Here is a 26,808-nt window from a genome sequence, read left to right as displayed (position 1 = left end):
CTACAACTACAACCTACTTACCCTTTTCTCCTACGATTTGGCCCAAGTGAATGAAAACAAGTGGGAAATGAAGAGGCGGTCTAAAGCCACACTAAAACTGACCAGGAACTCTGGGGCCACTATTAGAGATTCTTCATTTACATACTCAGTTATTGACCATAAGAGAAAAGCATGAAATAAAAAGGGCAGTTAGTTAGGATGGAGGTTAAAAATTGCCTTCTAGAAGATACCTCACAAGGGGCTGGCAGTTTGGGGAACAGGTTGCTGGCCAAGTAATAGCTGTCATCTGACTGTCATTTCTGCCAGAGCTGGGATTCCAGTAAGTACAATTTTGTAAACATGTACACATTTAACTTCATAGCACATTCTCAAAACATTGTTGGCAATGAGGGGAAAAAAGGAGAAGCACGATTCAATCACCTCCCCCCCACACACACTCCCCCCCCACACACCTGGGCACATATCAGTATCCTAAAATAAATAAAGTACATTGCCCTGGGAATTGGAGAAGACAGGCCCTCTAATTATGTGAAAAGGCATTACCTCAGAGCCTAGGGCTCCTAGTTCTATGAACAGGAAGGAAGCAGACCCATGGCTCTATAAGAGCCATTTCCTCTCTGCTCTATTAATTTCAGAGATTAAATAAGCCACTCCTTTTGGGCCCAATACCCTAAGATAACAGCCATTGTGTTTGCAGCGACTCCTGCTAACTGAGTTAATCTCACTAGACTGGTGATGTTTTAGGCTTTTATTGTCAAATTCAACCAACCCATGGCTCTCATGGCCCTATCTATCATTGTCTTGGACTCACAGAACTACCACTAGAATCAAAATGCTAAATTTCAGACACTTGGATGATTTCTGGATTCCTAGGGGGGAAAGCAAAATTTGTCCAAAAAGTTGTAAAGAGGACACTAGGACTACAGAGTTGAAAGGGAACCCCTCTGTGTTCCCTACTCACTAGCTTCTTTCTTTTAGTCATATTAGGAAGTTAATGTAAGACATCTAGTGCTTTCCATTCTGGCTGGTTTCTATCCAAAGGAAAAGGAAGATTTTCTTTCCTCTCACCTTTCACCCTTTCCTCAATTAAAGGGGTTCAGTGCAGAAATTACTGGAGTGAGAATCCAGATTGAGCCTTGGAGTATATTTCCAGCTCTTTCACAAACCCATGTGGGGCAGGAACAGCTCATTTTCTAGATCTTTTTCACATCACATTCAATTATATTTGGGTTAGACCCCTGCCATCAAGTTTGCATAGAGAATTTCAATAACACATCTTATATTCAACTTTAAGATTAGAAGCATTCAACACCCCCTCCCCCCATAGCCCATTTTCTGACCGATTCCTGGAGCTTTCTGGGCTCCTGGCGATTTCCCACCATGGCGAAATGGGGAAGCATGCTCTTGATTACAAGCCGACTTTTCCAGTCATCCATTGTTTGACCTGCAATTTTATTCTTGACTCTCCAAGGCGCTTCCCAAACGACCTAGACACAGGGCTTAGGGAGACAAAAAGTACACTGTCTTTCAGATATGAAGATGAGACCATTGACCCCGTGAATCACAGACTTACACTCTGAGGACAGGTTTGTGTGGAGTCAGCCACATTCCTTTTTCCGTCTCTCTCTCCACCCCAGAACCCTTGTTGAGCACCCCCACCCCCAGTGATGAAGGGTACTTCTGTGAGGCAGTTGGAGGGATGAAGTGGCAGTCTCTGGTCATGGGGCAGAGCAAGGTTTATTGGAGAACAGGGGGTGGGTGGAGGAGCAGCCTGATATTACTAAATAACACCAGGCACACAGATGAGGAATGTGGGCTGTAGGTCTCTCATTGCTTTTGAGTGGTATGCAATGGGACACAGGGAAGACTCTTCCATGGTCTGGGACACAGTTCCTTTGTATGAAGAATATGGTAGTTGGATCAAGTGATGGCTTAGGGCTCCTTCAGCTCTGTGAGAGTAAGTATTAGGACCCATAGAGGAGCAGATACCAACATGGCCCTGCTAGCGCCTAATCAAGTGTTCTGACCAATAGTTCAAAGCACAAAGTGACACTAGAAGGAAGCAATGGGTGCTGAAAGGAGCTCAAGAAACTCTAGTGAACTGGTTTACAGGAAACAAACTGAGCAGACTGTGACTATGGCTATTCCAATGTATGTGCTCTGTGATGGAGGAGCAGACATACAAACCCAGGTAAAGATGTCCTTTTTTTGTTTTCCACAAGGTGGACATGCGATAAGAGCTCTGCTAAGACATTCTTATACAAGAGCAGCCTGTTTTAACATAGATCTTCTTAGCAATATATTATGAGGCTCTAAAGTCTGAACTTCTATCTCTAGAAAGAGTGCTTTTTTCCCATTCTCCCATTGAGTATAATTAAAATTTCTTGACCTTTTATATCAAACAAATAAAGAGTCTTAAAGGTAGAAAGAAGGCAGAGTGGAAAGGAACCTTGGAATTTGAGGAGTTCCTTGGGTTTTCTTTTGCCTCATATATTCCAGACTTATTACTAAAGAAACCAGGGCTGCGGTTGTGGCTCGGCAGTAGAGTGCTTGCCTAGTGTGTGTGAGGCCCTGGGTTCGATCCTCAGTACCACATAAAAATAAATAAATAAAATAAACGTATTGGGCTGTGGTTGTGGCTCAGCAGTAGGGTGCTCACCTCGTATGTGCGGGACCCTAGTTTCAATCCTCAGCACCATATAAAAATAAATAAGTGAAATAAAGGTATTGTGTCCAACTACAACTAAAAAATAAATATTAAAAAAAAGAAACCAGCAACTCAGAATGCCAGTAGGCACAGACAAAAATGTCTGCTCTTTCTAACCAGAGAACCAGGAAAGGGGTAACTTAGCAAGAAAGAAATTTTTTAGATAAAACTGTTCTAGTTCAGCTGAACACCGGAGAAAACACTGCAGTCCCATTCCATCCCATCAGCAAAGACCAATCAGGGATTCTAGACTCTACCTCAACTTGGCAGTAATGAGGCACTTCTCCACATCTCTGCTAGGGTGGTTATCAGTAGATGCCCAGTGGTGACCCAGAATTTTCATCCTTGCCTGGTTGAAATGAGGAGCCCTACCCTTTCTGACATTAACAAAGGTTAAATGGGAGAACCCATACTTCTATATCCACCTGGCAAAAATAAGATGGTGCCCCTCTTTCCCTGCCAGAGGCAGTATCAGAAGAAGTCAGGTACAACAGAAGATTGAAATAAGATCCACTTTTATAACATAACATCCCCAAATGTCTTGATTTCAAGAGAAAAACACTTGTCATACCAAGAAACAGAAAGATTTAAAATGGAAAGAAAAATATTATCAACAGATGTGTCACCAAGATGACACACAGATGTTAGAATTATCTGACAAGGATTTTAAAACACTAATCATTTAAAAGCTTTAACCAACAATTACACCCATGCTTTAAACACAAAATAGAGAATGTCTCAACAAAAAAATTACACACACATACACACACACACATACACATATGAACCAAATAGAATTTTTAGAACTGAAAAACACAATATCTGAAACTTGATGCATGGGATAAAAAGGAACACAGAAAGGACAAGAGGAGAAAAAGTTAAGATGAAACAACAGAAATTACCCAATCTGAATGACAGAGAGAAAACAGGCCAGAAAAAAAGTGAACAGAGACTTGATGATATCTGGGTTATAAACAAAAGATCTCACAATCATGCCACTAAAATTCCAAAAGGAGAGGAGGGACACAGAATAGGAGTGAAAAAGTACTTAAAGAATTAATGACTGAAAACTCCCCCAAATTTGGCAAAAGACATAAATGTGGAAATTCAAGAAGCTGAGTGAACCCCCCAAAGTATAAATGCAAAGAAATCCACTTAAAACAATATATCAAAACTTGTAGAGCATAGGTAAATGCATGCTAAGAGAGAAATTTATAACATGCTTACATTACACATGAGGAAAAGTTTAAAATCAGTAATCTAAACTCTCATTTAAAGCACTAACAAAAGAAGACCAAAATAAATCCAAAAGCAAGAAGAAGGAAGGAATTAATAAAGAAGCAAAATAAATAATATTTAAAACAGAAATACAATAGAGAGAAACCCAATGGGAAAAGAGCAAGACAAAATTAATAAAATTGACAAACTAGTAATCTGACAATGAAAAAAAGACAAATACAAATGGCCAATATCTTGAATGACTAAGTGAATGTTACCACAAAACCTGCAGGTACAAAATGGATAAGAGGATGCTATGAAAAACTCTTCACAAAAATTTGGAAATTTAAATGGAATGAATTAATTATTCTAAAAGCACAAACTATCCAAATTATCTGATATCAAAAAATTGGAATATCCTGATATCACTTTGCACTCACTGGGATAAAAAAATACCACATTGCTGGCAGAAATGCAAAATATTGCTGCTGTTGTGAAAAACAGTTTGGTGGTCTCTCAGAAAGTTGAAGAATTACCATTTGATTTCATAATTGCACTCCTAGACATATATGCCAAATAATTGCAAATGAGCATTCAAACAAATACTTCAAAGCAGATGTTCATAGCAGTAGTAGTCACAAAAATCAAAAGTGAAAACAATCTAAATTTTCATCAGGGGATAAATGGATAAACAACATTTTGGAATATCCATAAAGTGGAATATTAGTCAGTTATAAAAGGGAATGAAGTGTTGCTGGGCACAGTGGTGCACCTCTGTAATCCCAGCAGCTTGAGAGGGTGAGGCAAGAGGATCAAGTTCAAAGCCAGCATCAGCAACTTAGCGAGGCCCTCAGCAACTTGTCTCTAAATATAAATTTATAAATTAAAAAAAATCAATTAAGTAATTAATTAAAAGGGCTGGGGGTGTGGCTTGGTGAAGCGTCCCTGGGTTCAATCCTTGGTACCAAAAAAAAGGAATGAAGTATTGATATATGCTACAACATGGATGAAACTTGAAAACATGCCAAATGAAAGAAGTCAGTTATAAAAGGTTACATATTGTATTTTTTATATGAAATGTGTAGAAGAGGTAAATTCAAAAAGATGAAAAGCAGATTGGTGGTTGCCAGGGGCTAAGTGGAAGAGACATAGGAGAACTAATTGTTTAAAAATTGGTATGGTGTTTTATTTTGTGGTGATGCAAATATCTAGGAAGTAGATATGATTCCACAATATTGTGGATGTTCTCAATGTCACTTAATTGTTATACAAATTTTGTCTTTATAAAAAAAATAGTGCCAGGTGCGGTGGTGCATGCCTGTAATCCCAGAGACTTGGGAGGCTGAGGCAGGAGGATTGCGAGTTCAAAGCCAGCCTCAGCAGCAGCAAGACGCTAAGCAACTCAGTGAGATCCTGTCTCTAAATAAAATACAAAATAGAGCTGGGTATGTGGCTCAGTGGTCGAGTGCCCCTGAGTTCAATCCCCAGTACCCCTCCCCACAAAAAAGTGACAACGTGAAATGCTGGTGAGGATGTGGAGAAACTGGATCACTCATCCATTGCTGGAGGAAATGTACAACTGTACAGCCATTGTGAAAAACAGCTGAGCAGTTTCTTAAAAAATAAAAAATGTAGCTACCAGCAACTGCACTGCTGGATGTTTATCCAGAGACATGAAAGTCATTATCTAAGATGTCACTTTGGGGGAAACTGGGTGAAGAGTACAGGGTTCTTTGAACTATGTTTGCAACTTCCTCTGAATATCATCATTTCCCAATGAGGACCTAACTGCTATTAAAAAAAAAAGAAAAAGAGTTCAGGATTCATATCCAGGGAGATCACTGATTCTTCTTTGTACTTCTGGGACATTTTCTACATAGCATTCTTTCTTCAAGCAATTTATACACATTTTGTACCCACCTTTTTTATTTTCTAAAATTGTCCCACCCAAATGTTCCCTATTTCAGGAGCCAAACATGAGACCTCAGCTGTGAACTGACTCCAATATTATGATCTAGAAACACCAAAATGAAGACAAAATGGCACATAATATACAGCATACCCAAATGAAGAAGGAAAAACAAGACCACAGATATACTGCAGAGGCCATCATGAACTCCCTGGCCCAGGCAGGCCCAGCATCTCCTGTCTGTGGGGGATGGAGCACCAGATCTCATTTCAGGGCTGGCAACACAAAACCTATCAACATCAAACAAACTGCCTATTCAGCTCTAAAGAAAAAAGGCCAAAAAAAAAAAAAAAAATGCCGCCTTGGCTTTTAAAGACTCAAGTCTATTGATTTCATGTCCTGCCCCTTTGTGGCCCCCAGAACCAATGCAAAGAGAACAGGTGGGGGGTAGTGGCCAGAGCTTTCTGAACAAAGGCCCAATTCTCTGGCCAGAAGTAGCAGCCTATTTCCTCACTACCACAGTCAACATGTTTGGGTACTGGCTGGGCCCAGAGCTGGGAAGTGAGGGAAGGAAGATTTGTAGGGTTTGATGGCTGGATGCACACAGACCAGCAGGATGAGGATATTCCTATCCTCCAGATTTCCAGCCTGGATGGCAGGAGGAGGTATAGACTGCTGATAGGCAGAGAAAGCTGCAGGAATATTAATAGACTCATTAACCCATTGTCACAGTCATGACCACTTTGGAATCTAATTACAGCAGATCACCCTGCTCTACAAGGGATTAACTGTTACTAACTACTATCTGCTGTGAACACTCCTGGTATTATGCTAGGGTATGGATCAAATAGGTTACCTTGGGCCAGGGAACTGAACCTGGGAAGGGCGGAAGAGTACAGGCTGGAGACAGGCAGGTCAAAGGTTAAGAAGGTCAGACTTCTGGATGGCAGTATAGCTGGGGCTTTGGAGCCCAAGGAGGAAGGAGAGCCTGAGGCAGGAAGGTGAGCTTCTTAGTCATGAGTTACGGAGCTGCTTAAACTTTGAGACTTGATTTCCTCATGTGTAATATGCAAACTTTTGTACAGAAATGTAACACCTACCTTTGAGCACTCGCTATGAGAGACATTAGGCTTAGCTGTTTACATACAGCATCTCACTGGTTCTTTAATAAGCTATAAGATGAATAGGAAGAGCCTATTGTACACATGCTCCCTCTGTGCACCCTTTGACTTGGCAGGAGATATGTATTTAGTATTTGGCCCTACTTCTAGACTATCTACTATGTGAGGGAAGGGAGATGTCTTTTCTGTGATGGTAGGCCCACAGAGTATTCAGAGCCCCCAGTAGGGTCTTAGGAACTATCTGCTGAATGAGTCTATGGGGTAGATACAAGCATGGGTAAAGGGCTTCACCAAAAACTGATAGTCACCCAGCATGGAGTTTAGCAATACATAATACATTGTTCAATATTTCTGTGCATTTGGAAGGACTGTTGACACAATGTAACAGCTGCAAGGCATATAATTATAGTCTTATGCTAATAAATATATCAATATTCTAAAATATCACTTTTGTTTTGAAAAATTGACTTTAAAAAGCACCAAGTGATGTAGAGAAATTAGAACCCTCTCACTGGGGGGAATGTAAAACAGTAAGTACAGCTGTTATGAAAAATAGCAATTCCACTCCTGGGTATATTCTTAAGAGAATTGAAAACATGAATATACACAAAAACTTACACATGAATTTTCAAAGAAGCAATAGTCATAGTGACCCAAAATGGAAGCAAACCAAATGTCTATCAATGAATGAATGGATAAACAAAATGTGTTCTACTCCTATAATGGAATATCATTCAGCCTTAGAAAGGAAAGAAGTACCGACACATGCCACTATACGGATGAATGTTGCAAACATTGTGCTCAGTGATAGAAGTCAGCCACAAAGCAACACATATTATGATTCCATTTATTAAAACATCCAGAATACATAAATCCTCAGGGACTAAAAGTAGCTTAGTGCTTGCTTAGGACTAGGGGAGGCAGGGAGAATAAATACTGACTACTCATGGATACAGTGTTTCTTTTGAGGGCGATAAAATGTTATAGAATTAATTATGATGATGGCTGTACAACTCTGTGAATACATGAAAACATATTGGATGGTACATTTTCAATAGGTGGATTTATGATATGTAAATTATGTTCTAAAAAGTTGTTATCAACAAATTGTTATGACTTCTTACTGTAATTCAGGATTTCAGAAGGATGTTCCTTGTAGAGAAACAATGAAGCAATCTTTTTTAAGTTTCAGGAGGCAAACAATGTTTATATCCTCCACATTAAGCAAGATTATCTCCTTTCAAAATGGAACATCAACATGCCCTTTCTCTGTTTTGCTACTGACACAGCAGTGCTGGAAACCTTCCCCAGTGACCCACATGCTCTCCAAACGACTTCAACTATCTTAGGCTCTCTAGTTGATCCTACTTTTGGCAATGCTGCTGCTGCTCCCTAGAAATCTCCAATCTATACACCTTGGGTTTCAGAATTTCTTCATGCTGTTGAGGTTACAAATGATACACCCGCACACACATCTGGGTATTAACTGGCACTCTGTGACAAATCAGCTCAGCTCAAGATCAGTACTTCCTGGCAAATAGAAGTGCTGCATGTTCCCACACAGTGGTTTCAGATGACAGAATGCTGCTTCAAAGAAGCAACTATCTAAACCAACAAGCTGGCTAGAAAACTTATTTGACTCTAAAGTGGAACAACATGTATTAGCCATCCATTATGGATTTGGAGACTTTTTTGAACTTGGGAACTCCATGAAATGAAGGCAGACCAAGATCATCTTAGAGCAATGATGACAACACTGGTCATCATGCTCCACTGAAGCTGAGAATTTTTGAGATCTCATTTCTTAAAAAAGAAACCAATTATTGGCCTTGTTTAGCATCATCTTTTCTGTGTCATAAACATCAGACACTTTTAGGATTTAAAGAGACCTTGGATTTGAAGTGGCAATCCAAACTGGAAGGCCAGGCTAACGATGCACTAGTTTCCCATGTGATAAATGTCAGCAAGCTTAATTTCTCTAAACTTTTCTGTAGCTGATTATCAAAGTTGGGGCTGTTACAAGGTGCTGGGGAACTATTCCAGTAGTGGATCATCCTGCTCATAAATAGGTATACGTAAATACAGACATACACATCCTCTCTCTCCTCCCTGCCTCCACTCCTAGAAAGCACTAAATACTAGAGACCCTGGGGGAAAGGGCTCCTCTTTTAACTTTCAGTTTCAGTAGGTATCTGGCCCTACTATTTGTCCATCAAACTGGGCTTGCTGCTCAATAGGTCCTCAGTAATTTCTATAGTTGACCAGCAAAAGAAGCAGGAACAGTAGCTGGGCTATTCTTTCCTGTCCCTACCCACTGCTCAGCCATGGCCCCAAAGGCCACAATGACTCCCCCTATCCTGGATATGATTTTTAAAAATCTAGACTTGTCATACAGGAGTAAAAAAGAATGCTGAGCAAGGAGGGAGAAAAATGTTGGAAACTGTTTGGTTTTGTAGCAATTTCAGCTAGCAATCACCTCAGTGTAGAAACAGTTTGTAAACATGCTACACTTGGGCCCAGATGCCAGTCATAACAGCAGGTGGAGGCAGGCAAGTGCAGCTTTGCGAAGTGTTTTTAGCTGATGGTCTAGAAGCAATAGCAGGCTGAATATGGGGCTGGGAGTCAAGAGACATGGGGTCAACTTCCATCCAAAAATTGCTTGACCCCTTTGAGCCTCATGTTACTCATTTGCTATATAAGGCTGATTCCCTTGCTCTCTCCCCTCACATGGTATATGTGAAGATAAAGTGAGACTTGAATCTGAAAGCCACTTGGACAGAGGGGTGCTGTGTGCATGAGAGGTGTTGGGCGAGGGTATCCACTTTTTGTTCTCCCCCTCTTCCACAGTAAAGCTCAGTTAAGGTCCTTGAATGTTAATATTGAAAGAGAAAACTAGAGATTGTAGGGCCTAACCCCCTTTGGTACATATAGGGAAACTGAGGCAGAGGCCCAGGAGCACATAATAGCAATGGATGATGGGAGCTGACTTTAGAGTTATATTCAATAAATTCTAAGGCAGGGCATGAACCCAGAAGGCTGGACTTGAATACAGACCCTTGATGCAATGTTTCCTTGGGTCCACATTCTGAAAGCACTGGGCAGAAGAAGCCTAATAAATCTGCAAGGCAGCCTCTCAGGCTGCCCACTGCCTGCCTCTCCTCAAAGATGTGCCGGCACATTGAGGTTTCAACTTCTCCTGCCAAGGCTCACAAGCAAGTTGCTTCATCTCTCTGAGTTTCACTTTCTCTCAATATACTAAAGAGCTTGGCCTGAAGGACCCTACAAGGCTAGCCAGCTGGCACAATCTCCACATTGGTGACTAGCTTTCCTCTACAGTCATCTACCTATTATGATTCCCCAGCCAGCGTGCTTCCTTTCACTGGCTGCTGGAAAGAACCTAGATTGGCTCCAGATTCCTAGTGGGGCTAGGTGGAGTTTGAGGTCCCCTCTTTCCACATCAAACCCAACACAAATGACACCACTCCCCAATTCTAAGTAAAGCAATCTCAGGGGATCACAGCCCTGCATCGTTAACTAGGACAATGCTCAAGAATTATTCATTAACCTCAGAACCCAAAGTATTCTAAAAACAAAGTGGGAAAAAACAAAGCCACAACTAAGAGAGAAAGAGATGTGGGCCATTTTCACTGGCATTGTGAGCATTATGAGGAGGTGGTCCCCATCTAATGACAGGAAAATGTGCTTTCAGTACTTAACATGATGAAATAATTTCTCTCCACTTTTGGAAATACTGCTCTGCAAATATTTTAGATATTATTTCCCAAATGAAAGAAAACAGTCAAGGCAGCTACCATCAGCTTGAAGGAAACAATCTAACTTTCAAGATATTTATCCATGGCAAGTTGGCAACAACAACTCTGGTTTCCAAAGAAAGTGGGAAAATTGCTGTGTATTTCAGAAATGGTTCCCAGACACTTCCCTTTGAGAACAGTCACCAAAATGCATGTAAGCAGGTGCTGAAAGTAAGTGTGAGTTTATAGGGAGCCATTCAGCGACATGACGTGATAAATAGGCAAAACCAATGTTTTACACACAGACAGCTTTGGGCTTCTTAAAGGGCTTGCAAGGGAAAACTGACATGAAGACTTTCACTAGGCTACCTTTGTTGATAGCAAGAGCTGATTTCCCAGTTAGAAGTATATAAATCTTTCTATTCCTATTGCCTGCTGAGTTCATCTATTTATCAAGCATGAAGTTCTAACCCTGTGCTCTAAATGAGCAAAAGAGAATCTGCTAAGTCCCAAGGAGACTGTAGATGCAAGTCACTTGACCTACAGCTTCAATCTATTCCCTCCCATAAGCCAGATGCTAATACCAAACAAGATACTTTTTCTTTTCTTTTTATAAATATTTATTTTTCTAGTTATAGGTGGGCACAATATTTTTATTTTATTTTTTTTATTTTTATGTGGTGCTGAGGATCAAACCCAGTGCTAGGCAAGCACTCTACCACTGAGCCATGGCCCCAGCCCACAAGACATATTTTCTTGTTCAAAACTCTCTTCCCTGAGTCAGAAGGAGAACATGCCATTGACTGGTGATTAGAACCAAGGAGGCCACATGTGCAGTGTGCTTCAAGGTATTCCATCCTGCTCAGTGGCCCCTAGTCAGGTTGGTGCATCTGAGGAGACATCCTAAGTCAATCAGAAAGCCTGTAGGTCTAGCTTATCCTGAGCTTGATTTTGCCCATCATGTTTACTTCTGGACTTAATTTCTTCTAGATCCAAACCACTACCACTTCTACCACTCCAAGAATCGTTCTTGCTCTAATTCCTTCAAGAATAAATACTTAACTTTACTTTTGGGTCGAATATAAACAAATTTCTGGGGTGGAAGGATTCAAATAGCTAGATCTTGAAAGGCATGTTATTTTGACACATTTCGCACCTACAGACTGATGGCTTTTTAATGGAATGTCATCTATTATCATTTCTTGGCCGTGGGCATAGTTGATTATGAATTCAAAAACACCCCAAATAAACACATTTGTACGAAGGCTTTGCAAATTTCATTCACCCAACAAAGCTGCCTATGTCATACTGGTTCCAGTACTTATCTTTTCTCTTTTTTTCTTATACAAAGCAAATATGAGAGTGTTATAGATAAGGCATAAGGAAAAGAGACAAACTTTCCATTCTGTATTGTGGCAAAGTAAGGTACAGTAAAATCCTGTTAGCTATGGAACTTCGATGCATAAAAAAAGACATTGTTTTAATAATGCTTATCTTTTAAAGTGGTTAAGAAACCCCTGGTGGTTTATGAAATTCATTTCATACTCATTGAATAAATGGCCTAATGAGACAGTATTTATGCTGAGTTGCTTTCAGGTGGTGGAAGTTAGAAGGTGGGCCCCACATATCAGAAAGGCCAAAAGGGTCTCTGCTTTCTGTTAAAACATTTTTCAATACTCAAACCATTTTTCAACATACTCAGAAGAATCAAAATGAAATGAATCCAAAGCTTGGGTTTTGATATGCAGCAGACATGCTGCCTACATGGTTTTGCACCAACATTCACTAAAAATCCCTAAAGTTGGCATCTGGAACCTTGGGTTCAAGCCCCAGCTCAGGGAGGTCACTGGCTGCATGCCTTTAATTATGAGCCTCCTCATCACTTCAGTTTTTTTCTTACCTGGAGACCCCATTTGTCATATGACTGATGTGAAAACTAGGCACCATGCTTCATGGGTGGCAAAAGGAGCACCTCAACCTTCCCGCCAAACAGGCCATGGCTTGTAGTGGAACCTGAGATGATGGTGCTCTCACTGGCAGGCCCAGCTCACTACTAAGTTACACTGAGATGGATATCAACCAACATTCCCTAGTTTGTTCTCAGTCTACCATTTTTCCATGCTACAGTTGGGCAGATGGGTCCAGGAACCAAATGTAACATTTGCCTTGTTAAATTCAGTCTTGAGCTCATCAAGATCTCTTTGGATCTCAATTTCATGCTAGAGAGAATTCCTCATTTTCTGGCACTATGTCATAAGCAAATCTGGTTAGAGCAATTTCTCAATCTTCATTTAGATCACTGGGAAAAAGGAAAGCAGGAGGGAGCCCCAGTACTTGCCTCTTAACTTCTCTAAGGGAAGACATTAAACCATTATCCATGACCTTTGGATTCAGTCCTTTAATTGGTTACACAACCACATAACTGAGCTGTAAATGAGGATTTCATGACAGATGCTGCCAAATGCTTTGCTGAGGTCCAAAGATGCCTTCCTGCTTTGCTCTGATCTACCTGCCTAGCTAACTTTTCCAATGAAAAAGGAAGCCATTCTAACAGAGCGAGCTACTCTGAATGAGCCTCCACTGGCTCTGAGGGATTCCCCACTCCTTTTGCTCCAGCTTTGGCTTTAGACTCATTTTTAACTGGCTTCCTCTTGTAAGCCCTCACTCACTATTCCTTTTTCCTGGAGCCACATCAAGCAAACCATAGGTACACAAGATATTCAGTTTAAGAAATTCCTTTGTGGAAATGTGGAAGTGCCTGCCCACTTGGTGGTCTACGGTTTGGTTTTGCAGTTCTGTGTGAATTCTTCATGATCTGCACTGAAGGTTCCCAGTAGGTGCTCTCTTTCTTCCTCAATGCCATGGTCTGTCATTCACTGTCTGCAGTGACCAGATAGCCCTCTCACAATCACTTCACCCATTAGAATCTTCTATCACTTTCAGGTTAAAGACCATTCCAGAGAAACACTCATATGATGCTTATACAGGGGGGAGGAATTCAAGAAATACCATGGAGGACAAGTCAAGGGTTCCAAATGAGTAGTCAGTGAACCAAAAGACATCTCACATGATTTCTCAAAAGTCCTTGAGTAGGTTGGAGAGGTAATTTGATCATCCACAGGAACTAGAAATATTCCTGTGTAAGTAGTACTGGCAAGTGAACACCTCAGACGTTTCAAAGTCAGGTTTGTGATGAGTCAGGTAGTTAGAGGAGTGTTGTGAGTGGAATATAAAAGTATTCTTCTTACCTTACAAACAAACTCATAAGTCTATCTGAGAGAAAGAACAAGCAAGAGAGAATGAAAGTTGGCTATGGAATCAAATTAGTTGGGGAAGTTGTCACAACACTATAAAGGCTTGAGACAAAGTTCATCAGTCCATGTGGAGTCCATGGGTCTAAGCTTGAGATGGCAACAAGATGTACAGCTGGAGCAGTGGAAGAACAGGCCAGAGGAATACAAAAGGTTATGGACAGGCAGGGAGGTGGCCAAGGATGGGAACCCATCTTAAAGGACGCAAGAGGGAAGCAGCCAATGGAAATGAAGAAGTAGATTGCAACATCTGTATGGCTGGCTGAGGGTTAGGAGATGTCAGGAAGGTGACGGGTGCTGGGTGAGGGCACAGTGCAAGGAGGATTGGGGAAAGCTCACTTGACCCACAGTTAATAATGGGTTAGTGGAGAAAACAGAAATCATTCCCTCTTACACTCATGGTTATTTTGATGACTTTTGTTGTCAGGCCATGAGTTTCAAGGCTCCACACATTGATTTTAACTAAAAGTATCAATCAGACTCCATATGCTGACACTAGGCTTTTTCCTAATCAGTGTCTGATTCCTTCTATGAAAATCCGTATAATCACACTATACCATTTTACTTTCAGAACATTTTGTGTAGCACTTTTAAATCCTCGACTTCTAATATGGTTCTAGATCATATGGTTTTAATTACTGAATTTTTATTCCCTAAATTTGACTAAAAATAAAGTGATTTGCAAAACCAATGGGCCAGTTAAACAAGGTGGTTGCAATTCACTGGCAGCCTGCCTGCTTTTCCTGTCAATAAGTTCAGTTTCTGCTCCACAGCTCTCAACAAGTAGCTTGCTGATACCTGGGAAAGAAGGGAATAGGCCAGAGAAAAAGGTCTGCGGGCTGGGTGTGGTGGCACATGCCTGTAATCCCAGCAGCTCCAGAAGCTGAGGCAGCAGGATCACGAGTTCAAAGCCAGCCTCAGCACTTTAGCAAAGCACTAAGCAACTCAGTGAGACCCTGTCTCTAAATAAAATACAAAAAGGGCTGGGATGTGGCTCAGTGGTTAAGTGCCCCTGAATTCAATCCCCAGTACAAAAAAAAAAAAAAAGTCTACAGCAAAGGGGCCCACTGGGAACATTTGTGAGGCAATGTTGAGATTGGGGCAGTGCTGGGTGTGGTGACAGCATCCCAGAGGTATGACAGACAGCATCTAAACAACCTCTGCTCTACCTCATACATATGTCCTCTCCTCAACCCAAGGCTCAGCCAGAGCTCCTCCTACTACTTCAGAGGCCAAATCCAAGAGACACCATGCATACCAAAGGCTAAAATGGCTTTGCAACTGCCAAGATGGCTCCTAGGCACAGGCAGTGGTAGCAAAGCACTTACCCAGCAAGGCAACAATTCATCATTTTCTGTAAACCTGATGTTGTCCCAGCTCAGACCCAAGAATTGGGGTCAGAGTTATCAGTGCTGATAACACTGCAAGGGGCAGGGGCAGATATGATTTACAGCCAGCTCCTTAGAGCCTCAAAACCTCTTTGAAACAAATGAGCTCAGGGTTCTACCCCAGAGGAAGGAACTTTGAGGAGGGTGATGGGGCACTGCTCAGGCCAAGTCATACCCAGCTAGCACATTGCTATCTCTGACTTTTTTCCAGGGTGAAGGTACTCCTCACTTTTAGAACAGAGGGCCCTGTCCTGACTCTTGGACTTTTCTTGAACTTGACATGTTGCTTGCAGGAGAAGATTCAGACTACACCATCCTGTGAGGCAGTGTAGCCACCAATCATGGAATCTGACACCCAGTAGTCTGAATTCAAATCTTAGCTTTGCTACTGATTAGCTGTATGGCGTTGGACAAAGTAACTCAACCTCTCTCCTTTTCTGTTTCCTCAACTGTGAAAGAGAGATGCTACTAACAGAATCTGCCTCATTGGGCTGTGGTGACAATCAAAGGTATGATATCTCTAATGTTCGTAGAACAGTTGCTAGTACATGGTAAACCCCACCAAATAGTGGCTGGTGGCACCCTCTTCCCCAGGGCCTCCATTTGAGTCCTGGGAGCAGGTATCTTGGCCCCGTGACCACAGCTACTGTTTGGAATGCAATTTTGTCCACAAAGCAATGTGGATTGTTTTTCTGTTCTGTCTCTCCTGACTACAATAAGAGCCCTATGCTGAATGCCCCATTCCTAGAAGAAGGCCTGGCATGTGACAGGAACACAGTGATAAAAGAAAGAGTGGGTACAGGAATTCCCCCCTTGTAGTGCATGACTCTGGAAAGAGTGCCAACATTGAAATAATACTTACTTCAGGGCTAGGGATACAGCTCAGTTGTTAGAGTGCTTGCCTCACATGCACAAGCCCTGGGTTCTAATCTGTAGTACACCACACACAAACACACAAAATACTTGCTTCAGTGCAAATACAGTTGGGTGTCTGAGAGCAAAACACACGTAAAAAGATGTGAACTTGCATCAGATATCCTACTAGGAGAGTGACAGGAGCTGGCCCAGGAGTCAAAAGGTGAACTTTGGGAGACTCTGCACGCACCATTTCTACCTCCATTATAGGAGCCAATTTCTCTAGCTTAAAATGTTCATTGTAAACCACACCCTGCAAAAAACATGTGAAACTTATATTTAAAAAGACATTTTGGAAAACAGGTACATTTTGACAGGAGCCGTCTGAAATTGCCACAGGCATAAACACACATAAATTGATACTATTTGGTTTGCATCTGAGAGCCACAGGCAGCTCAGGCAGCTATAGCCAACTATTTTATCTGAAGTGCATCTGTCATGCTGTACCCAAGAAAATGAACCTGGACTAGTCAAGTGGATAGATACTAATTTTACTACCTTTGCTTCCAGAAGCTGTATCTCATTTTGGCAGCAATGGTCCCATCCCTGACTCCTTATCACCTTGGAGTTATCACTACATTGATGTCCCAGAGCTCCCCAAGCCCTTCATGTCATATCTCTCCTTCAAAACCTTTTGCAGACATGGAGTACTTAGCAGGAGCAAGCTTCCCCACGAGACCAAAACTGATCAGACAGGCAGGTCTATGATCACTTGCCTTCAGGCTTTTAGCCCTCCCTTCTCCCATGTCTGGAAGTCGAGGATGGCCTGTCTCTGTCTACCTGATGCTGGGCAGCCAGCCAGGTACACGCCTATGCAATCGCATAGGGTTTTGAGAAGAGGAAATGTCATATTCCTGAGCTGGTGCATGAAGCACAGTAATGCTGACTCCCTGGCAAGGAAAGGTGTGGGGCCCCACTGATTGTGCCCATGTTTTACCACAACCAACACCATCCAAGAGAAGTTGAATCCCACGTAAGGATAACATCAAACCAATAGCTCAGTACCTCACCCAAAGTCTCCACAGAGCACCTCAAGGTCAGAGTCAGCTTATAGGCATGTCCTTGCTTTTGGGGCATCCCTATGGCAGCCCCACACAAAAGGTTATCCAGTCCCTTCCAGGACTGTGGGCACTTACAACCATATCCCACTTCCCCATAGTTATGAGTTCTCTCACTTGCTGTTACTTATGCTAACATACAACTGAGAAAGGAAATATAATGGAGAATGGAAAGCAACCTATATAAGAAGCTTGTAGACCAGCAAGATAGCAAAGATGCATTTGAAACAGCTCATGCAACCAAATGCCAATGGCTAAGCAAACCACCACCCCAGGACTTACTCCCCCATGTTGGCCCTGCAAATTGAGCTACTCAGCGCTTCCATTTGCAGACATAAACATCCACTTATGAGTTCTAAAAACACTATCTAAGCCAACATTTGGACTCAAGTAATGCTAACAGGACTGCATAATCAGTAAACTCCCTTTTCCGCTCTGTGCTTTTACAATATTCTCAGAGAAGAATGCACAAGAGTCTTACAGATTAAAAACTGACATGGAACTAAGTTACTAGTACATAGAAATATTGGATTTTGAGTAAAATATATTTCATTCTGCAGATAAAGAGAACAGAGATTTTTTTTTCCTTATCTGAAAACAGAACCTTGTGCAGAATTGCTGAAATGGAAGTAATTATCAAGAACTGAGAGCATACATCAAGAAAAAACCTGTTCTTCCCTTGTTCTGAAACTTTGTAGATGAAAAAAAAAAAAAAACAATACAGAGCAAATGAAATGAACTTGGACCACAAGGATCATTTGGTTACTTTCCCCTGAAACCCATATGATGTTTCACATCTTTCTCAGATACAGTGTAGTTTATCCCACCAACATTTTGATAAGAGCAGCTCCCTACCACCTCCAATCATCCTTTCCTACTATTGCCCTGGTAAATGTCAACAGGCAGCTCTTGTGTTGGGGCGGGGGGGGGGGGGGGAGCTCTGAATTAAAGTGTTCCTGTAGCACTTGATGATTTCTCTGTTGTAAACACTCTCACTGTGAACTATTTCAAGCTACCAAAATGATGTCAACCATCTTGCAAAATTTCTAAAAATGTAACAATTGGCTTTCAGGAACCAGTATGAACCAGCTTAGCCCATCTCCATCCATCTCCTGTCTATGTGCTTCCTATGCTTTCTACTCTGGGGTCATAGAGATGGCAAAGGCATAAATTACCAAAGAATAAGGCTGACAGTTATAATAGTCGACATATGCATGCTGCCCTTTGATTTATAAACTGTCATCTAGAAATAGTTATTGTAGTTAACCTTTTTGAAAGTGCTAACGTGCTGCTGGGATGTTTTACAAGCATTATCCCACGTAATTGTCATGTCAACAGTAGAAGATAGATACCATTAGCACTTCCATTTTACAGAGGAGAAAACTGATGTTCAAAGAGGCTTAGTAAGTGATCAAAGCCACCTACTTCATAAGTGGGGGAGCCAGGAGTGGAACTTAAGCCCCCTGGTTTGTGCTTGGCAGTAAGAAGGAAGCACAGTAGAAGAAAATGGTATAAGGATAATAGTTGGACTATTGGGAAAAATCCCAATCAAGCCAATGGGTTTCAATATTGTCTTAGCAGTTTCCCTTATCCTACAATTCATGGATAGAATTATGGGGTGGGGGTGGAATTACATTTCTATTTTCACTTACCTCTAACTGAAAATTTAGTACTTCTTCAATTATGAATGTTGGCAACAAACCACAGAAATATTTACAGAACCCCTGACTTTGTCACCAAGAGAAAGCACAGATATTTTTACTTTTTATTACAGTCATAGCAGGAATCTTCAAATATCACTACCTTGAAATTACAGTAATTATAAGACCTATTGCTAGATCTTATTTAATGTGTTAAGCACATAAATTAATATCTCACAGGATTGTTACAACAAAACCACTTTGATTTAATTAGTATTCTTTCTGATCCCATTGCTTTATTTTATGCATTTGAAACATTTGTTTTCCGGAGAAGGGAGTCCAAAAATTTCCTAAGAGAGTCAAGGGTATCCACGACATTTTATCCTTCCCAATTAATTTCTCCAGCACCTAGGACTGATCCAATTCCATTCCTAAAGGCCTCAGGACCAACTCAGCACCAGAGAGCCCTGAATCAACCCACTGCAAATGTCAGAAGGATCCTCTAACCTCCAGCCTCCCCTGTTCCCTCTTCAGGGATGATGAATTTTTCATGGAAAGTGAGGTTCTCCTGAGACAGAAAGATAAAGCTGGCATGCTTGTTTATTTAGTATGGCTGGGCTCATTCACACAGAGGCCAAACCCATGGCCTGTAATTGTTGATGGGCCCTCCAGCATTTTCCCCCAGTGAGAAAGTTTGATACCCATGAGTCAGTCCTTCCTGAGAAATGGTCGAGGAGCTTTCAGAGATGAAAAAGTAGAGGGGGGAAAATGAGGGAGGGGCAGGGGACAGTGTGAGTCAGACCGCAAACCACTCTTCCAGGGCATCCTAGGAGACCAGTTCAATGGAAAAGGGGAACTATCCTGCCCTTCTGGGGCTGAATCATGCCAGGGTGGCTCTGTTCCTCTCTGTCTGTGTTTCCCTTGGTGAGGCTTTTATTTTAGGCCAAAATGAAGGGCCCTGAACCCAGCAAGTGTCTACCACAGAGAAACTCTGGAACAAGTGGGTTATTATCTTGATGGAAAAGTACTAATATAGTGTGGATCTTCCAAGGGCCATAGAACCCATCTCTTCTTGGCTAGAGTATCAAGGAGTCCCAAGCCCAGGGCCACCTGTATTTTAACAGATTAAGGAAATGAAGCTGCAGTTCAGACTGTTCCACTTCTACTTCAGACTGGAGGTTCTTTGAAGTGGTAGGGGCAAGGACAGTGCACCTTGCCTTCCTAACTTGCACCCACTGAGTCTAATTTTCTGAGAAAGAATTGCTTTTCTTCTTACCAACTCTGCCATTCCCTGGCCATGTGATAGAAAGCAAGAATTTTACCATTTCTGTGCCTAAGTATCCTTCTTTATTAAATGGAGGCAATAATATATTTTATCCATCAGGTGCTGCTGCAAGGGTTTAAAAGAAGACATTGTAAAGTCTGGAGCACCATCTCTGATGCAGAGGGTGAACGCATTAGCTAAGGATCAGCTGTTGTCATAGCTCTTCTCAACATGAAACAAAAGGCACCCGGCATACACGCTTGATAAGGAGGGCAGGCTTGGTAAATATCCAGGAACTTTCTCTTCCTTTTCATCCTGCCCCTGCATCTTATCAGTTTAAACCCAAGGATGGTCACAAGGGACTGTACCATTGCGTATTCAGAAAAGGAAGGCTGACAATGTCTGTGCAGGAGTGGGTTGATAGCCTTCTGGGTCTCATGCCTGCTGTACTCCCCCTCAATATCAAATCCAATGCCCAGAACACTTTCTTCACTAGGCAGGAAAGACTCCATTAGTACTGTTAGTGTAAGCTCTAAGATGCAGAGAGGAAAGGCTTGATATCAGTATCTGCAATCCGCTCCTTTTTAAAGTCAAGGGCAAGGATGAGGCCCCAGAGCTTGGCTCTTATCCTTGGAATCCAGTGCTGGAGTGTCCCTCATATACCACTTCATGTTAGCCACATCCTGCATAAGGAGGAACCTGAGCCCTGGGAATGGGAGAAGCTGAAACAACTCTGGCAGAACTGGCCCTAGGACAGAAGTCTCCTGGCTCTAGGTCTCTCACTCTTTTGGCTCCCCAAAAGAGTCTAGCAGTCTCCAGACACTTTCTGAACACACCCCTAAGAGAATCAGAGGAATGCCCAGCACACTGTCTACCAGGAAACCTTTGTGGGATAAAGAATTCTCTGATGAGATGTGATACTAACCAAGTTGCTTCTCCACCCTGCTTCTCTCTGATCAACCTTTATAGAAATGATAAGAAAGACAAGAATTATATGAAAAACAGTTAATTGCTCAAAAGGTAGAAAATTCAACTGCCTTCTCTTTCCACTTATTCTAAGTTACAGGTCAAGTACATCTGGTCTCATTGCTATGAGTTCCCAGATCCAGGCAAGTACATGACCACATAGTTGCACTACAAGGCTTAGGGGTGGGCACCCAGAAAAATGGCCCATTCATTCACCAGGGACTTCTGGATCTTCCTAAAGATACCCAGGGGTTCTGGACACTTGGCCATCTCTTACATTTCCTCAGCCACCTGCAGCTGTCAGCGTCCCTTTCAAAGGAAGTCAGTTTGACTTCTGAGGTCCCCCTATTCCAAATGCATCTCCATCTCCCATACTCAGTCTTTCTTTCATAAATCACCCCTACCTTTAATCATGTTTAATAATATACCCCCAGAATCAAGTCTAAGGTTATTTCTGGATCCAGCCCAATGCCTACTTTACTGCAGAACATGTGTGAAAAACCAGAACTTCTACCAATCCTCTAGGGAGCAGGGATCGTTAAAAAAATTGCACAACTCAATAAGTGACACTTATGCTTTACGAGCCAAGCATTTTACTACTGAATGTTTACCTAAAATATATGGAAAGTATATGTCATACAAACACCAGTATACCTAAATTGATGGCAGTTGTATTTATAGTTTCCAAGTAAATTGGAAATAATCCAAATGCCCATCAATAGGTGAATGGCTAAACTGTGGCATCATCCACACAATATAATACTTCTTAGCAATAGAAAGCAATGAATAATTGATATGTGTACAAAACATGAATGGGTCTCAGCCATTACACTGAATAAAGAAAAAAGAATCCCAATTTTATGGCTCCATTTATACAAAACTCTGGAGCATTGCAAACTGTATACCAGTGCTTGCCTGAAAATAACAGACAGGGGCCAGAGGGAAGAACCATCAAGCGTCATAGGAAAATTTCGGGCTGATGAGTATATTTTTTATCTTGACTGTGGTGATAGTGTACACATGTGTCAAAACTGATCAAATTTTACTTTAATATCTGTGGTTTCTTGTGCCTCAATTATACCTCACTAAAGCTATAACATAATTATAGTTACACAGCTGCTTGTCTCTTAAAAAATTTAATTGATTTTTTTAAAATATATGATAGTGGAATGTATTACATTTCTTATTACACATATAGAGCACAATTTTTCATATCTCTGGTTGTATATAAAGTATGTTCACACCAATTTGTGCCTTCATGCATGTACTTTGGATAAGCTGCTCATCTTTTTGCTGATATCCCTGAACCTCATATGACACCATATATGGTACCAACATTCTTCACTCATTGCTCTATTGGCCCTGTGTTCTCTTAGCTTTCTGGATGAGAACCTCCAAAATACTTTCATTTGCACTTCTGGAGAGCTCCTAAGAAGACAATGGTCTAGAGAGAAGCAGTTTATGAGGGAAACTGCACTTTACAAAGATCACTTTGCTATAGCATGGAGGCACAGGCCTCTAATCCCAGCTACTCAGGTGGTTGAGGTTTGAGGATGGCAAGTTTGAGCCCATTCTGGCAACTTACTGAGACCATGTCTTAAAATTAAAGGGATTGGGATGTGGCTTAGTGGTAGAGCACTTGCCTAGCATGCATGAGGCCCTGGGTTTGATCCTCAGCACCACCAAAAACAAAAATAAAACATTAACAACAAAAACAACCTACAGTCATTTGCAATACCTTTAACTAAGATTAAATGAATACAAGAAGCCTTGCATCCTGGACCTTCCACTGTTACCTTTTCTTTCCCACCATAATATGCAGCCAATCCATTCAGAAGTAAGACAGAAAATGCCATGCATGCTCCAAAGGTAGCTCTCAGGATGACAGGCCTGCCTTGTTCATCATGCCATGTTGGCAAAGGGCAGCTAATGTCAGCATGATTAGGCTCTCTGTGCTGCGCACTATTTAGCTGAAGTTGAGACTGCCCCTCCTCCTCGGGGTCACAGACAGGATTGCTGATCTCCAAATTTTCATAAACTCAGTCATAAAATCTTTCCAAACCTTCAAAATTCACAAAATAAAAAATAAATCTTTTTTTTTTTTTTGTGCCAAAGATTGAACTAAGAGGTGCTTAAGCACTGAGCCACATTCCTAGCTCCTTTTTTTATTTTGAGACAGGGTCTTGCCAAGTTCCTTAGGGGCCTCGCTAAGGTGCTGAGGCTGGCTTTGAACTCCACATCCTCCTGTCTCAACCTCCTGAGCCACTGGGATTACAGGTATGTGCCATCATGTCTGGAAAAATAAACCATTTTAATGTGTACAATTCAGGGGCATTTAGTATGTTAAAAGTGCTGTGCAAACACAGTTTCTAGCTAGTTCCAAAGCATTTTCAATACCTTAGAAAGAAACTCTGTATCCATTAGCAGTTACTCTTCATGCTCCACTTTTTAACCCAGCCCCTGGCAGTTCATTTTTCTCTCTTCCTATGAATTTACTGGTTTGGGACATTTCATATAAACGGAATCACACTCCTGGAGGCTAGAATTCTGAAATCCAAGCATTGGCAGAGCTTCCTTGTGAAGGCTTTGAGGCCTCCAGGGCTCCGTGGTTGTCTCCTAGCTTCTGGTTGTTTCTAGAAATCCTTGATATTTCTTGCCTTATAGATTTTCACTTCAATCTCTGCCTTGGTCTTCACATACCCTTCTGCCTGTGTATCTTTTTGTGTCCAAATTTCTCTTTTATAAGGATCCTGCTAGTCATAGTGAATTAGGGTTCATCCTAATAACCTTCTTGTAACTTGATTACATCTGCAAAAACCTTATTCCCCAGTAAAATCTCATTCATGGATTCTGGGAGTTAGGATTGAAACACATCTTTTTTTCTCGGGGTAGGGGGAGATGGGGGTCAAAATTAAACACACCAACACCATTCAAGTCTCTGAAGTAAATACCCAGAACAGTTGTTGATGACAGTATTTCTATCATGGATTCAACTCCACATCTCTGTCCTGGTGAAACACCAGTCAGGCCTGTCTTTGGAGTAATAGCCATCTGTTGATTCTGCCTCTCAACCATCTGTCAGGTCTGTCTCCTTCTACTGCCCTGGCTGATCTTCCTCACCACTCCCCTGGATTTCTGCCACAGCCTGCTCCCAGGGGAACTTCTCTGCCTCCAGTCTCTGCTTTCCAATTTGTCCTCGGTAGAGCAGTCAGAACAACCTTTCCAAAACATTGATCTCACCAACTTCCTGGCTCAAATACATGATGGCTCCCTACTCCCTCCAGAAAAAGTTCCAAAGCATGGCCTTCAGAGTACTTCATATGTGCTAGTCCTTCTCTGCCATGGTCATGGTGTTCAGTCTTCTGGACACCCTGCTGCTCCCAAACTCATTAGATCAGGGCCTAAGCAAAGCCCTAGATGCTTGAAGGTGATGGCATCTTCCTATTGCTAAGTGATCTCTGAGCCATATGTATCCCTCTACCATCCCTTCACCCAATATCACTTAGTTTTCACCTTTTTGGCCTCTGTCCATCCATTGAGAGCTTACTTGGGGGCTGGGACTTGCAGCTCAGCAAGAGAGGTGAACTTCTGGCATATGTCAGAGGGTGTTAGATTCTCAAAGAAAAGGTCTTGAAGATGATAAAGCTTCAATTGACCATAAGCTCCTACAGTGCAGAAAGCACTCCTGACTTACAATTCACACTCGGTACTTAGTACAGTACCTCATAAATAGCAGGTGCTCTGGAAATGCTTGAGCAATCCATTCTGACTGTGGAGCCCTGAGAAACTTTTAGAGAAGTTGTGCCGTCCAAGTGGAACCCTAATGAATGAATGAGATTTTGACAGGGGAAGAAAACACAGTGGGAGATGCAGTGGTGGGCTCAAAGGAACTGCTTTATAGGAATTAATTTTCTAGAAACAATTATATTAAAAGTAGAAACAATTATATTAAAAGTTTTTAAGCAGTATCTCTAGTAAACAGAAATGTCCCGAAAGAGTTCTTGGGGGGGGGGGGTAGTATTCTATAGTTGTTTTGTTTTCATAGTTCATTGGCATTATATTTATTTATTGGTCTGTCTCTTCCACTAACTTTGAAGTTCTGTGATGACAGCATATTTCTCATTACACATACACATTGTATCAAGTACTTAGGAAATACATTATTGTGCCCACACTGAAAATACCCTAGTGTAACTATTATTATCACTGGCAGTCTTCTTACTAAATATACCAATGCTGCCTGTTTTTTTTTTAAATCCCTACTGATGGAGTAAGAAAAAAGGAACACTTACAAAAATTAATGTTTATATGGGCCTTTAGAAAGCTACTGGATTCTTGGGGCTGGGGATATAGCTCAGTTGGTAGAGTGTACAACCCTCACATGAACAAGGCCCTGGGTTCAATCCCCAGCACCTCACAAAAAGAAAAAAAAAGAAAGAAAGAAAAGAAAGAGGAAAGGGCTCTGGACTAACAGGATTGAGAGACTCCCAGGAGCCACCGTACAGGGATTTCTGTCAGCACATAGAGGGCAGAAGCTCGGCTCAGAGGGCACAGCTCCGCCTATTGGAAGAGAAGAAAATGGGATTCAGCCATAGAACAGGGGATGCCAGCATGGCAGAGATCTGATGTCATCGGAGAGCGGCCGAGGAGAGAACTTCATCGGTGCCAGCGGCGACGGAAACAGTTGGTCTCCTGGTAGGGAGACTGAGTCACAGATACCCGAGTCTCTCTCTCTTTGTCGTCGAGTCAGAGGGGAGGAGCGGGGCCACCGCCCACGCCCGCAAGGTAGGCAGACCTGCGACCAACCTGCAGATCAGGCCCAGCGGTCTGCAGGCGTGGTAGGAGGGGCAGGGCAGAGCCGCCGCCCGCGCCGGCAAGGTAAGCAGACCTGCAACAGACCGGCGGATCAGGCCCAGCGGCCTGCCAGCGTGGTACACACTTCACCCCAACTGGAGTAGGGGCAGAGCAGAGCCTTCGCCCGGGCCCAGATCAGGCCCAGCGGCCCGCCTGTGTGGTGGTCAAGTGACCCCAATTGGAGTGGGGGCGGAGCGGAACTGACACCCGTGCCCGCAAGGTGGGCAGACCGGTGACCAACCTGCAGATCAGGCCTAGCGGTCCCCAGGCGTGGTAGGAGGGGCAGGGCAGAGCCTTCGCCCCCACCTGCAAGGTAGGCAGACCTGCGACAGAACGGCGGATCAGGCCCAGGGGTCTGCGGGCGTGGTAGACACCTCACACCAATTGGAGGAGGGGCAGAGCAGAGCCCCCGCCCGCACCTGCAAGGCAGACTTTTCAACTATACAAGAGCAATATAAATATATAGGGGGGGGAAATTTCAAAAACACAACAGTTTCACCAAGAAGAAAGAAATGCAAGCAGTATGAAAAGATAAGGAAAGAAAGGACTACAAGCAATGCAGGTCAACTCAACTTTAGAAGAGGTAACAGCTGCAGCAGATGGAATGTCAGATAAAGAATTCAGGATATATATGCTTCAGATGATCTGGAGTATCAAGGAAGACATTAGACAGCAAAATCAGACAATGAAAAATCACTTCGACAA

The 26,808-nt window shown here is 42.2% G+C and overlaps 1 protein-coding gene across 2 annotated transcripts in view; it reads right to left on the bottom strand.

The window, feature by feature from the left end:
- Mamld1 (mastermind like domain containing 1) overlaps window positions 1-26,808 on the bottom strand; it is a 107,886-nt gene that overhangs the window by 49,344 nt on the left and 31,734 nt on the right. For both annotated transcript variants that reach the window (XM_071606432.1, XM_027954522.2), the window contains exon 2: window positions 1,341-1,499. In XM_071606432.1, coding sequence (XP_071462533.1) covers window positions 1,341-1,436 — 96 coding nt within the window. In that variant the 5' untranslated portion in view covers window positions 1,437-1,499. The remainder of the gene's footprint in view (window positions 1-1,340; window positions 1,500-26,808) is intronic.

This window comes from Marmota flaviventris, chromosome X (genome assembly GCF_047511675.1).
Source record: "Marmota flaviventris isolate mMarFla1 chromosome X, mMarFla1.hap1, whole genome shotgun sequence".
Classification (NCBI taxonomy): Eukaryota; Metazoa; Chordata; class Mammalia; order Rodentia; family Sciuridae; genus Marmota; species Marmota flaviventris.
This window is presented reverse-complemented; position numbering and strand designations above follow the sequence as displayed.